The sequence below is a fragment of the Cebidichthys violaceus genome, unplaced genomic scaffold (assembly GCF_023349555.1).
Source record: "Cebidichthys violaceus isolate CVI_PGR_0920_01 unplaced genomic scaffold, fCebVio1.0.p SCAF_5, whole genome shotgun sequence".
Lineage (NCBI taxonomy): Eukaryota > Metazoa > Chordata > Actinopteri > Perciformes > Stichaeidae > Cebidichthys > Cebidichthys violaceus.
Genome location: NW_027176705.1, coordinates 404,444 through 417,548, shown reverse-complemented (window position 1 = coordinate 417,548; position 13,105 = coordinate 404,444). Strand labels below are relative to the sequence as shown.

The 13,105-nt window shown below is 41.0% G+C and overlaps 1 protein-coding gene across 1 annotated transcript; it reads right to left on the bottom strand.

Moving 5' to 3' along the window:
• Positions 1–564: 564 nt before the first annotated feature.
• Positions 565–11,914, bottom strand: zdhhc13 (zinc finger DHHC-type palmitoyltransferase 13). Its single transcript, XM_068730345.1, has 17 exons — positions 11,866–11,914; positions 10,124–10,314; positions 7,921–8,043; positions 7,245–7,322; positions 6,512–6,656; positions 6,354–6,418; positions 5,922–6,084; positions 5,323–5,448; positions 5,102–5,235; positions 4,903–5,003; positions 4,403–4,527; positions 4,235–4,297; positions 4,045–4,138; positions 3,344–3,427; positions 2,945–3,102; positions 2,555–2,652; positions 565–1,171 (listed from the first exon to the last, which is right to left on the bottom strand). The coding sequence occupies exons 1-17, from the start codon at positions 11,887–11,889 to the stop codon at positions 1,033–1,035; spliced, it is 1,911 nt and encodes a 636-aa protein (XP_068586446.1). The 5' UTR covers positions 11,890–11,914; the 3' UTR covers positions 565–1,032.
• Between the last annotated feature and the right edge of the window lie 1,191 nt (positions 11,915–13,105).

The window sequence follows — 13,105 nt, the reverse complement described above, 5'->3', positions numbered from 1 at the left end:
TTGTTCAAGTTAAATTATTAATAGAATATTATTTGCATTCATAAATAATTATGTGCAGCAATTAATTAGAGTAATCAATCCAACAAGTGATAAACAAACGGAACAAGTTAATTTCTCCCAAACAGTTTTGTGTGAGCAGCCGAGCGGAGCGCGATGGGATTAGACGTGTTTTGTCAAACTAAAAATAAAGCTGTTATCTCACACCATTAAATCAGAAGAGATAAGAACATGGACTTCATTCAGGAAACTATTATTGTGCCCCCTCTCTGTCGATCTCTTTAGTCAATAAGTCATGTTTTCATGCTGAATGATTTCCAAGGAATTTCAGAGCACAAGCTTTAAAAACAAAAATGTGATGCTCAGGTTACTTAGTAGCAACACATAATGTGTCAAAAATAACATGCTTGCGTCACGTGACTTCAAACCGAGGCTCGGAAAATGACCAGAGTCGAACAACCTGCACAACAAGCCGGACATTCGTGAGCCTCACCACAACGATGTACTGATTCACAGGGTTTCCGTTCCCACCCCCTGTACGCGAGTCCAGACAGAATCAGTGCAAAGGACAGGCACAACATTGCTTTATTGAATAACTATAGTGGTCATTCATTATTAAACACATGCTTACACAACTCTTACAAAATTCATAAAACCAACTGTTTACGCGTACAAAGATCCTCTTTTTTTCCCCACAACAGATGATAAAAAATAGGCTTGATGTGTTCATAAAAAAACATCTCAAAACTTCAATTACAATTTAGGCCTTTATACGTTTGTTAACCTCGCCCAACGTGAAACATTTGTGATTTTCGTTCCACTGGTCAGGTATAAGGCAGCAGCAGTCTATACAAAGAGCTGAATCAAACGATATATCTACACAATGCTTTGTGTTTCTCCAAACTCTAAGTGTCGTGGTCTCTCTTCACGAGGAGCCAAACCGTTAAAAAAATAAATAAATACACTCTGTGCTTTTGGTCCAGAACCACTGTGAGAGTCCGACTGTTGACCCTGAGCGAGGGGGCGGCGCGGCGCTCAGACCATGTCGGTGTTTCCGAACACGTGCTGGTCGCGGCCGGGCGGAAACTGCTGCGTCCAGTCGATAACGGCCGGTTTGAAGAGGCCACAGCAACGCAGATGGAAAAAGGACACCAGGTTCCTCACGACACCCAAACTGCAGAGAGACGAGACGGGAGAGGAACATCAGCCAGAGCCGACTGACAGATGCACTTCCACTTTTTCACATAATATGCCTACGAGATGTTGGATATGGTGACCAGGTGCCATTTTTGAGATGTTCTTATGAGTGGGAATGAGTTGTTTGTTTGTCTGCCTCAGACTAAGATTCCTTCAGTGGGTTAGTTGTTTTTTAATGCTGAATGACTTATTTCTAAAAATAACGTACGAGTACATCTCTGGTGAAGACAAGCTTTGAAGTGGTGCTTTTGTGTGATTCTTTGTGGAGAAACTCAGTTTTACAGATCTGTCGATTAAATCAATTAATATATCAATCGACAAAATCACATGATAGCTAGTCGAAGAATCAACCAGGTCCAGCATTATTTGCAAGAGCGTTCCATTTAGTCCAGTCCTCACAAACAGTTCCACTAGAAGATTTTCTTTTATATTTTAGCAATCTCTGCACTTTTCTCCACAAGACATATTCTAATTTCATTCCCAACCACAGCTACATCCTTAAATCAGACCTCATTAAAACAGACTTCATGGAAATGCGTCGATGCTCAGGAGACTCTCTTTTCCATTCCATCCGTCTTAATTCTCAGCAAACAATTTCTAAGATTTATTTTTTGAAATATGAGCTTTAAAATGGTGGTTCCAGTTGATTTTAGCATGAATATAAAGGGGGAAAAACAATTAATGTAATCTTAGTGGGGCATCAGTTAAGGCCACTAAAAAAAAATAATGAAAGTAATAATAATAATAACTGCAGAACGGGAGTAGCCATGTGTATAATTGTTCTTTTAGCCAAATGGATAATTTAATACAGAATGAAATTTGAAAATGTCTGAAAAGCAGCTCATGTTTCATGTTACTGAATTCCTGATTCAATCTCAAATTCCTCCTTATTTTTTCGTCACGTCATGTTGTCGCGTACTGAGATAAAAATAAAAAATAGCATGAAGTAAAATGAGCCACAATTTTCAGCATGCACTACATCACCACATCTAGTAGCACATTCGACATTAGCAAACTTCAGCTTCCACATGTTCAATTTGATTTAGGTCCTGAATCTATTTCCATAGAGACTTAATATCACATTTGGCACAGTGGCATCAATAATAAATCAGGATTAATGTACAAACAGATGTTCATTACTGCACAAGACCTTGACTGAAATCCATAACGCTCCCCCTGCATCATAATTACAACACAACCGTTAAATAAAGACATTAATCTTCCGACGTCAAACACTGATCTAAAGTTGTTTACCAACTGAAACGGAGCACACGGCATTATGAAGCTGCACTTAACAACAACTTCAGTATTAAAAGATTGTGATGTAGTGCACTCAATGACATCACTAATATCAACTCACTTGTATGGATTCTGCCTGAGGGAACCGGATTGTCGGAGTTTCTTCTGGTGGAGCGTCAGGTTCATCCGCTCCGCTGTGGTCAGTCCCAGGAAGGCAATCTGCTCCGGCACAAAGGACAGAACATCAGTCACTGCATGGACACAGAAGACACTCATTGTGTGTGTGTGTGTGTGTGTGTGTGTGTACACACACTGCAGGTCAGTGGACCGTAAACACACAATGAGATGCAATGCACACTGGCCCAACATGTTTGGCCTCTTTTCCCACATAACTCATGAAGGCAGATGATTCTGAGGTCTCTCTTCTAGTTTTTAAGACACAGAACACCGTTCATAGGAGGTTTGAGAGCTGTAGAAAGCTCATTAGCAGACTCCAAAGCAGCCCGGTCACCTGGTAGAGCTGCATCAGCAGGGTCAAGCTGGACCAGCAGGTGTGATAGAAGGCCAGCAGGAAGACGCTGAGCAGCCAGGGAGAGCAGCTGACCAGGGCAGAGACCACGCCCCACACGCCCTGCTCCTCGTAATGCAGCACACACCGAGTGGACCAGTCTGAAGGAAGAAAGAAAAGATATAAAAAATTATATATATATATATATATATATATATATATATATATACATACACATATATATACACACACACACACACACACACACACACACACACACACACACACACACACACACACACACACACACACACACACACACACACACGGCACAGTTAAGTGTATCCAGTGGGAATGTAAGACTGTGTCAGACACTGTTGTTCTGAATGTCAAGTCACTCACATGTGAGGCAACCGTAGAACATCCAGGCTCCCATCAGCATGAGGGAGAGCAGAAAGAGGATGAAGTAGTGATGGTTCCTCGCACCTGGAGCACAACAAATGCATCAGTCAAAAGACCCGACATTGTGTGCACTTCTGAGGGAGCTGACAATAACATATACATATACATATATATATATTTATTAACTATAATAACATATCGCATCGTAAGTCAAAACGCACATGTAACACATGCAATGATTGCAGTAACTGAATGAGTTACTGTACTAAAATAGGTTTTTAAATACAGCTTTTATTTGTTGTAATTTTGAATTCATACTCGTTAATAATCTCTAATATGAACACTCATTCCCCAAGGAGTTTATAGTCACAGTTAACTTAGCAGAATTTAAAAAAAATTTAGTGCACAGATAATTAATAAATCTAAAATTGGACAAGGAACCAATATGTTTTATTACAGTTTTTAAGATTGTGGCCATTTTCCTTATTTTCTCAAAAGCTATTTAACTTAAATAAAGATAATCTTACATACAGTACATACGCCCGGCCCAGTCTCACCAGTCTGTGTATTTTGACCTCTAAATAGTACTAAAAACAACTCATTTTGAGGACTGTTCATGTATGTGCTCTCAAACTAGAAACCCATGCAGCTGTATATCCTGGCAGCTGCAGTCACTGTTTCCGCGCTACGACCCGTCGTACCGATGCAGCCGTTGGTCCAGACGGAGTGGTGATCCTGCTTCGCCACGCAGGCGTCACAGTGGAAGCAGTGGTTCGCTCTCATTGGTTTCTTTATCTGTGCGTTAGGGAATGTAAAACATAACAGGTTGTCACCGTTTGTGTAAATAGAGCGGCGTCTAAGAAAGTGACAGTTTTGTGTTCAGAAACTCACCATGCAGGAAGTGCAGAATATTCTGGGGTCCAGACATCCGGCTTCAGCCAACACCAACACATTCTGACAACACAAACAAAACAAAACTCTGTTCATCTGTCCCTGAACATTTACATGTTAGATTATTTTCAGTGGCCCAACTTTTCTTGCCCCCCCACCCCCCCTCACCATTTTCTTCTCTTCTTCGGTTGCCTTGACGAAGCCGGGGTCGGTCCTGCAGGTGCGGAGGTAATAGTAGAGCAGAGCGGCGGCATTCAGAGCGAACAAGACCTGAATTGTGGTGCTGGGCCCATGTGGGAGGCAGAGGTTAAGAAACGCTTCCTTCATCAGCTTGATCAACAGGATAAGAGCATCAGACATTGCTCTTAACTAACATCTCTTTGTTTACTTCCTGACTCTGACAATGAAACTAGATCGAAGAGTTTCTCACTCTTAATACAATGAATAAAAACTCTTCTACAGTGTAAAATATTATGTACCAACGTAACATTCACAGGCCTTTCCTATGCCTCCGTCTGATACATTTGTGACCATTAAAATCTACTCTAGCTCCTCTAAATGTCTGTCTGAACCTAAATCCTCTCATGGTAAGAGAAACGCCCACCCTACAACGAAAAATGCAACAAAACATCCCATATTTCTGTCTGTTTTCTTCGGAGAAAGGATATCTGGCAGGAACCAGAGGCACCAGGTGACGAGCATCCAGAACACCGACGCCATGAGAGCTGAACCCGGTAGCAGAGTCTGGAAGGATGCGCTCGGGAAGTTCCTGTTGAGAACACAAACATTTCTTATTAGAGGACAAACAACATGCGCAACATCTCCTCTCACAGTGCAGAGGACAGCTCGGCGCACACGTGTCCTCACCTCGAGGCCAGATTGACCACACCTATCAAACATGCCAGCAGGATCCCTTTGAGCAACCAGGACTCTGAGTTCAGATCTACTATGGCGCCCACGCTTCCAAAGATGCCAGTGCAGAGCAAAAACTGCAGAAAGACCTGGAAAACACAAACAGGTAGGGGTTATTTTTTTGATCTATTCGCTATTTGAGAGTGCTCGGTGCGTGGCCTGCAGTTTGTGTGTACCCTGTATCTGTTTAAGATGCGCAGGCAGCGCGAGTTGGAGCGAATCCTCTCCTGTTTGACGTGGTTGAGCATGTGGATGAGCAGCGGGCTGTGCACCTGGTGGGCCAAGTCGATGGGCGTGTGACCCTGAGGAAGAAGCATTAAAAACACCGTGAAGATATGCATCGTTGCTGACTCTATTCAAAATGCAAGGCGTTTCTAATTGTGCTGCTTTTAAATGGACCGTTGACACTGCGAGCGACTTTACTGCTGCACACGAGATGTCTTCGTTTTCACCGCAAAGCCCTTCATCAGTGTTTCAGTGAAGTAACAATAAGTTAAACACGTTGAGTGAAGAGAGACTTTAGGTTTATCTGTCTTGGGTCTCTCACATCAAATGTCAATTTGAGATAATTATTCCAGTATTTCAAATAAAAACAGATGACTAAGAATCCTCATATGTCTTCAACATTTTTTACTCACAACAAAGTGTGGATGCCAGATGGTCACAAAAAAAACAGCCATTTTTATTTTTCAGCCTGACAAACGGCCAAACTTCTTTGGTCATTTAGCGCAGAGAGAAAGACGTTTCTGGCTGAAACCTGCTCTATAAGACTTACGTTGATGTTTTCTGCGTCCACGCCGGCCCCGGCCTCCAGCAGGATGTGGGCGGCGTCTACGTTTCCTGCCAGCACGGCGCAGTGCAGCGGAGTGTTCCTGTTCACTTTGTCCACAGCGCTCACAGACGCGTTATTCTTGATCAAGAAATTTGTGGGTTCAGGCCTAGGACAGAAGAACAAGATGTGCCGTTTATTATTCTAGAACTTCTTTAGAATTTTATATATTTTTGCAGTTTGATTTTAACAGACAAACAAACACACAACATTAAAGAAATGTGTGTTTCAGGCAGCAAAAGACTGTTCGGAGTGTTCTCTGATTATACATCCCTGCTTATTAATACACTATGATTTGATGTGAACATATGGGCATTCAACGAGTGCAGGATACTTTCAGGCTTTAAAGTATATCTGGAAAAGATTAAGATTGCTTACCCAATGATTTTCTGGGCCGCTAACATCAGCGATGTCTGTCCGTTGCAGTCAGGTCCATCGACCTCCTGGAGGCAAATGAGAGGATTATCATGAAAAGAATGAACTTACAACGAGTGTAAAATAAATAAAGGTGTTAGGGATTGTGCTTGGCGTCAGACCTGTCCCTTAGCCATTAGATAAGCTGCTATGGCCATGTGCTGGAAGAGGATGGCGAGGTGGAGAGCGCGGTAGCCTTCTCCGTCTGCGACGGTGGGATCTGCTCCGTATCTCATCAGCTGGATCACCATGGGAAGGTGGCCCTGCCTCATCATCGACAAAACAAACGGACAGATTCTATAGAGGAAGCACTGAACTGACGAAGTCAACATGTCGCCCTGGAGGAAGCACTTTGGCAGTTGTGATACAGTTACGTGTTCCTTTTAACTACACACTACTGAAGAACACATTCTCCCCCAGTTCTGTCAAAATGCGACCAGTGGTGTCTGATAAATAAGTGGGAAAAGTTCAGATGCAAAGTAAAGCAAAGCAGCCCAGAAGTGCATGCAACTACTGGGGCAAATGGAAAAGTTTGAGTATCAAAAGCAGAAATAAAAGATAATTAAAATTCAGGAGAACTGGGAATGCTGGGACTAAAGCAACGTTGTGATCTGTTTTTCTGTCTCCATCACTGGTCACACATGGGTCAACATACATGTGTTTACAAGACGATTGATATTTATTTGTCTTTAATTTACATTCAAACCTCCTAAAGCTTCTATTTTTGACATTACATTTAAACATTTCTTTTGACAGATAAATTAAATGTAAATAACTGAACCAGGATTTAATCAAATCTGGGATAGAAAAGCAGAATCCGAGCAACAAATCCCTTCTTTATAGTCGTTCAGTCACCTTATGGCCCAGTGAAGAGGAGTCGAGCTCAGGTCTCCTCCAAGCTGGTCAACTATCGACCCTTTAGAAATATAATACCTGTCGGGGAAGACACAGAGAGAACATTAATATCAAAACAAATATCTGTGTCAACCGTTGAGAACATTTTGTGTTGCCGCTTGTTGTCTTTAAGTTCAGTTGTCTGTATTTCTTCTCCGGTACGTTTATTATTGCTCAAAGCGCTGTGCTTCATGTCAGACGCTTCCGACAATGAGAAACATAATACATGAAGTCCCTGAGGAAGAACTGACTGCCCTGAAGCTGTTTGCTTTAATATGATGTTCAGCTGAAAGCAACAACACCAATCCATTCACTTTACCTTGTGAGTAAAGCAACTCTAATCTAAAGTCATGTTATGTTAACTTAATTGTGATATTGATGTAAAAAACAGCCAATATCATACTAAATATACATTTCAATACATATTTAATATAATGGGTCTGTGTGTCTCAGCAAATAGCTTCTTAATTACCTGAGCATACTGTATAGTACTGTTTTCCCAGAATTCCTCTCTAACTAAACTAGTAACTACTACTCGGATCAGACAGAGAGAAGTATGGTCGGTAACCTGCAGTGGAATGCTTATACGTTCACATGATATTTAAATGATTATTTAAATGTTATCTGCAGGTCTCACTTGACCAGCTCCGAGCGGTTGTTGATGGCCGCCCAGTGCAGCAGAGTGACGTTCTCCTTGTCCGGCTGCCTGACATCGTATCCGGCTTCCACCAGCTCCTTACAGCGCTCGAGGATACCGAACCTGAGAGGATGACAGAGACAACACATTAAAGAGGTACTGCAAGGAGTTCCTTTAAATGGTTATGAAACAGTCTCAAGTTAACGCCGATATCGATACATGACCCACATAAGCAAACGAGACCATCAATAGAACATTGGCAATTTCTATGAAGTTATTCTTAACGAATGTCCCCGGGTCCGATTCCCTGTGAAATCAGGCAAAACACAAAGACCGGAAGAGCTAATGTTTACATTTTCAGGCAAAGTTTTGCATTAAGTAGTATGTTAGCTACTTAAAAAGAAGCAGGAGGAGATGTCTCTTTGAAGATCGTTATTTCTGATGTTATATTTTGTGGTTATGGCTGATACTAGGGCAAGATCAGCCAAGAGAATAAGAAAAGAATTGACCGAAGACCAAAAATAAGCTAAACGGGACGGACGGACGGACAGATGGAGCATGAGAGTCAACCTCGGTCGGTCATTCAACAGATCTTGAATTGGCTTTCTTCCTTAACACTGTTATGTAATGTGTCTATTTTATTTATGAGATACATTGTGAGTTATGGTTAATTTATGAATGAACGCTCCATTGGTGGTGAAAACAGTTTATTTTGTTTCAACATCGTCATATTACAGTTATTAGTCCTACATTAGCAATCACCAGCTGTGCTTAGAAAAAAGAAAAAAGAAAGTATTAAAAATAATTTGTGTCTTTCTTTCACTCGCTTCGCTTCCAAAACAAAGCCAGATGGAGATCTTTACGTCACACAAGCAGGCGGCGCTAATGGAAACACTACAGCCTCTGTCCACAGGGGGCGCCAAAATCAACACACCATGAAAGTGCCTTGTAGTTGCTTTAATAATAACAATAACTACCAGGCTGATGCTCAATAAAATACAGAACCCTGAAACAAATGAGCATAACTGCTGCTAAAGGAGCAAGTAACACATGTTCAACTGAAAGCCACTTGATAAGACAGTTAACTGTCAACTGTAGAGATTTCACTTTTTGTATTTGATCAGATTCAGACTGAAAAGAATCTGTAGCATGTATACCCATGGTCTCCAGTAGGCCGACAGACAGTGAGATGAATAGTCAGAGGAGCGGCTCTCTCCTTTCTTTTCTTTTCCTTTCTTTTCTTTTCTTCCCACGTAAAAGAAAGCTGACCTTCGTTCTGCTGCACCTCAACTCACTTATCAGTTCGCAAAAGCAGCCAGCACTCCACTTTAATGCAAAGTACTGCTGAGTGCTAATCTCAACTGAAGCACACTGAAAGCTTTGTGCTGCCTTTACTTCAACTGATTTATTTCTTAAGTGCTTTAAAACTGGACCAAAAAAAAAACCCTGACTCATCATCCGTCTGATTAAACACAGAGCTCTGAGAGACGATGTGCATTCCTTCAATTTCGTTGTGCGACTCCGGCGCAAATACGTTGATCAAATACTTCACAGTAAAGAAACTAGATGTGTACTTACGTCTGTGCACCAGAGTTTAAGTATGATTCAATCTTAAATCTTTATAAAGAACAATCATAATTGTGACTGTTTACCATTTTGAAACACTGTATAGTGTTCTTTTTGTATGTTTTTTCAGTTTAAAAAACATTAAAAACAACATTTTAGATTAAATATATACATAAATTGTACAGGGGTATTTGTTCTGGACATATACAGAGAAAACAGCAATGAAAACAGAAACTACCATTTGAGAATCTGGAGTTGGGTTTAAATCTAAATTATATCTTGTTTTGTTTCGGGTAACATTATCAAAACTAAATGTTTTACGGCCAGATAAACAATTTGATCCTGAACACAGTAATCACACAAAATATCATCTGACAAAAGGTTTTACGGGGGGGGGGGGCATCTGCAACCTTTGAGACAGAGGAGGTGTGTGCTTGATGCAACAACTGTCAACTGATTGAACAATAGATATTAATGAAAAGGTATATCAGAGAAAGTCTAGTTTATTACAACTTGGGATATATTTTGTAGTTTGGGCAATCGTTTCCATGAGTGACAGATTTAGGAAAACCACAAAAATCTCTTGCATGAATTTGAACTACACGTTAAACTGTCCACTGTCTGTCCCACCACTTACTGTGTTGCCTTCACGATGTCCCAACTGCCGCTGTCATCCATGTGCGACCGTCTCTTCGGCTGCTGACTGATGTCCATCTCCTGATCCCCGCTTTTGAAAGCCGCCATGAACGGGTGCGCCGCTCTCGGCCCGTGACTGTGAGAATGACCCGAGTGTCCGTGGTTACAGTTGTCGTGCATGTGGCCGTGACCCTGCAACACACACACACACACACACACACACACACACACACACACACACACACACACACACACACACACACACACACACACACACGACTTATATGAGGCTATTATGGGTATACTGCTCTGTTTGGTGGTTCTACAAATTCCAGTGGACTTTTACTGCCATGTATGTTTTAATGGCTTAAATTCATATTGTGAGTTGAACTTTACCACCACCAGCACCTGGCTGCTGATCTCCATCAAGGTTCAAGTTTATCTTTATTGTACTACTCAAGAGGGAATGTGTTCTGCTGTGTGGGAGAAAAATGTATGTGTGTCTTGAAATATATTCGTGTATAATCATATCCATAATTTGATTAAGGTTCGGGGACTGTCAGACTACAATTGGTGGAGTGATCACTGATGACGAGTATCGGGGAAATCAGGAAATAATGCCAACTGAACTGAAACTCGAGTAGGTGAGTGTGCACAGAGGCCTAGGAGCCTGGGTGAAGAGATATGGGAGGGGGAAGCAGATGTACGAGAAGTGCAGGTTTTCTAACGGGGAGGAAACAGGAGCAGGTAGTTCATTCCAGAACAACTCGGGTTACTTGTGTGTACTTTGTGTGATGCAAATAAACCTGCGGGGAGTGAATAAAATCCAATCTCTCCTGTGTTCTTCTGTGGGTGTTCGCATTGAGTTTTAACCAAAAGTCATAAAGTCAACGAAGCTGATCATCAACATCAAAAATCAACCACTACAGCAGCCGGGGTTCCCATAAAAACTTAAAACAAAAAGACAACATCAACTCATTAAATCAGACTTACAGCAGGAAAATGAAAAGTTAGACAAAATGCACAGGTACAAGAGTGCAAGTTTCCAATTGTGCAAGATGCATCCTCTGGGATGGATGTTGAATGTTGATGGTCATATTATGACAAGCTGCTGCCCTGAAGGATGTCTTTACTTAACATATGGCAGAAGCTAACCACTGTCTGGCCATGAACAGTGTAACACATGTGGGTTTTGGATGAAGACATGCAGCTAACGACTATCACAAAACAGCCCAGAGTACCGCTGTGAAAGAGGATTACAGTTTCATAATAATAGGGTACTAAGATAAGCAAGGTAACAACGCAAAGAAATGGGTACAAACACACGCGCTGGCTGTCAACGCTTCATGTCATCCAGACAAATCAAACAGACATTTCCTGACGTGGACGTCTGTGCATTAACTCGAAGAAAATAAGCTAAATGTGACCGTTGGGGTTGAGGAGAGATTGGCTAGCTAAGCTACTGTTTAACGTCAGGTAACTAGCAGCGGAAGCTAACAACGCCCACTGAAGCGAACGGTAGTATCGATGGCTATCAGGAGGACAGGTTATTCCGCGTTACAGCAACTTACCGACAAGCTACATTTAACGGTGAAACAGCAAGCTAGCTAGAAAAGATGCGAACAACCTGCGGAGATATTAGTAACGTTATTGGACAAACTACATGAGTCTCCGGCAGGTGAATTAGGTAATAACACTGGTAACATTAAAGAAACAGCAAAATAAAGACATCAACCGACTCACATTATCGTCTTCGTTCCAGTCCATCTTGTGAAGGAACGAAGAGAAAGTTCCTGTCGCTGGACGTACCAGAATCAACGTACCACTTAACTTACCACATACCGGTTTGTTTTTTCAAAATAAAAGTCATGAGGATACGGATACAGGTACAAACACAGAAAAAAATCGGATGGTGAAAATGCAGGAAGCCAAATTATTAATTATTTAGAAGCTATTCTGTTCTTACATACGATCCATAACTTAACTGTTAAATGGAGATTCTAATGTGGTCAAATTATATTCTGATGCTTGGATGCATACTTTGATACTATACTATACTAAACTATACTATACTATACATTACTATACTATACTATACTATGCTATACTATACTATACTAAAACTAGTTTGGGTTCTCGTGAAGTCTTTTGTTGTATTTTATACGGTATACTTAACAGGAGCTTTCGGCCCCTGGAGTTCTAATTGGGAAACTGCTTGACATTTTATTTTGAAGGCAAGGACGTTAAACCGGAAATATTCTTTTTAATTATTTGTATTTACTTGATGCATTTTTCTTCACTCTTCCTGGAAATTCAACAGTCAATTTCATTGGGCTGTTGGTTTACTTGCACCGACAGGCCTTTCCTGCTTCTGCCTGTATTATTCAACAGTGAAAATATTTATTTAATGCTTTAGTGTCCCAATTGGAATGGACAGAAAAAAACAAAGTTTGATTGGAAGAAACAAAACATGCATATTCAATTAGAAAAACGAGGCATCGTATTCTAGAGTCGTCAGAGACATGTTGGATTTTAAACAAGCCAGTCTACGAATTAAGGCTTTCTCAAAATGAATGTCCTCTGGGAAATAATATGCTTTGGTATCATAAGTGAAAGTCAAGCTGTTTTCGTTTAGAAAATCACAAGTTCCTAATGTGTTTATGCTTGCAGAAGATGTCCTCTCATAATTTTAACCACAAGCTCAATCTGCTGTGTTGAACTTGAAACTCCGGCATTAGGGTTGTAACTTAATATTCCCATGAATGTCACGTATATATCTGCTGTGTTGTTATTGTGTGAAACAGGCTGCAGCTGAGATCCATACTTAGACTCAAGGGATTGTTAGGAGGCAAACAAAATACTTAATAAGCAGACATTTAATCCAAACCTCTACTTCAGCATGCTGACCTCCGCCTAAAACACGAAGATTAATAGAAACATGAAAATATATATTTTTTTCATTATCAAGAATGGAAAATTAAAA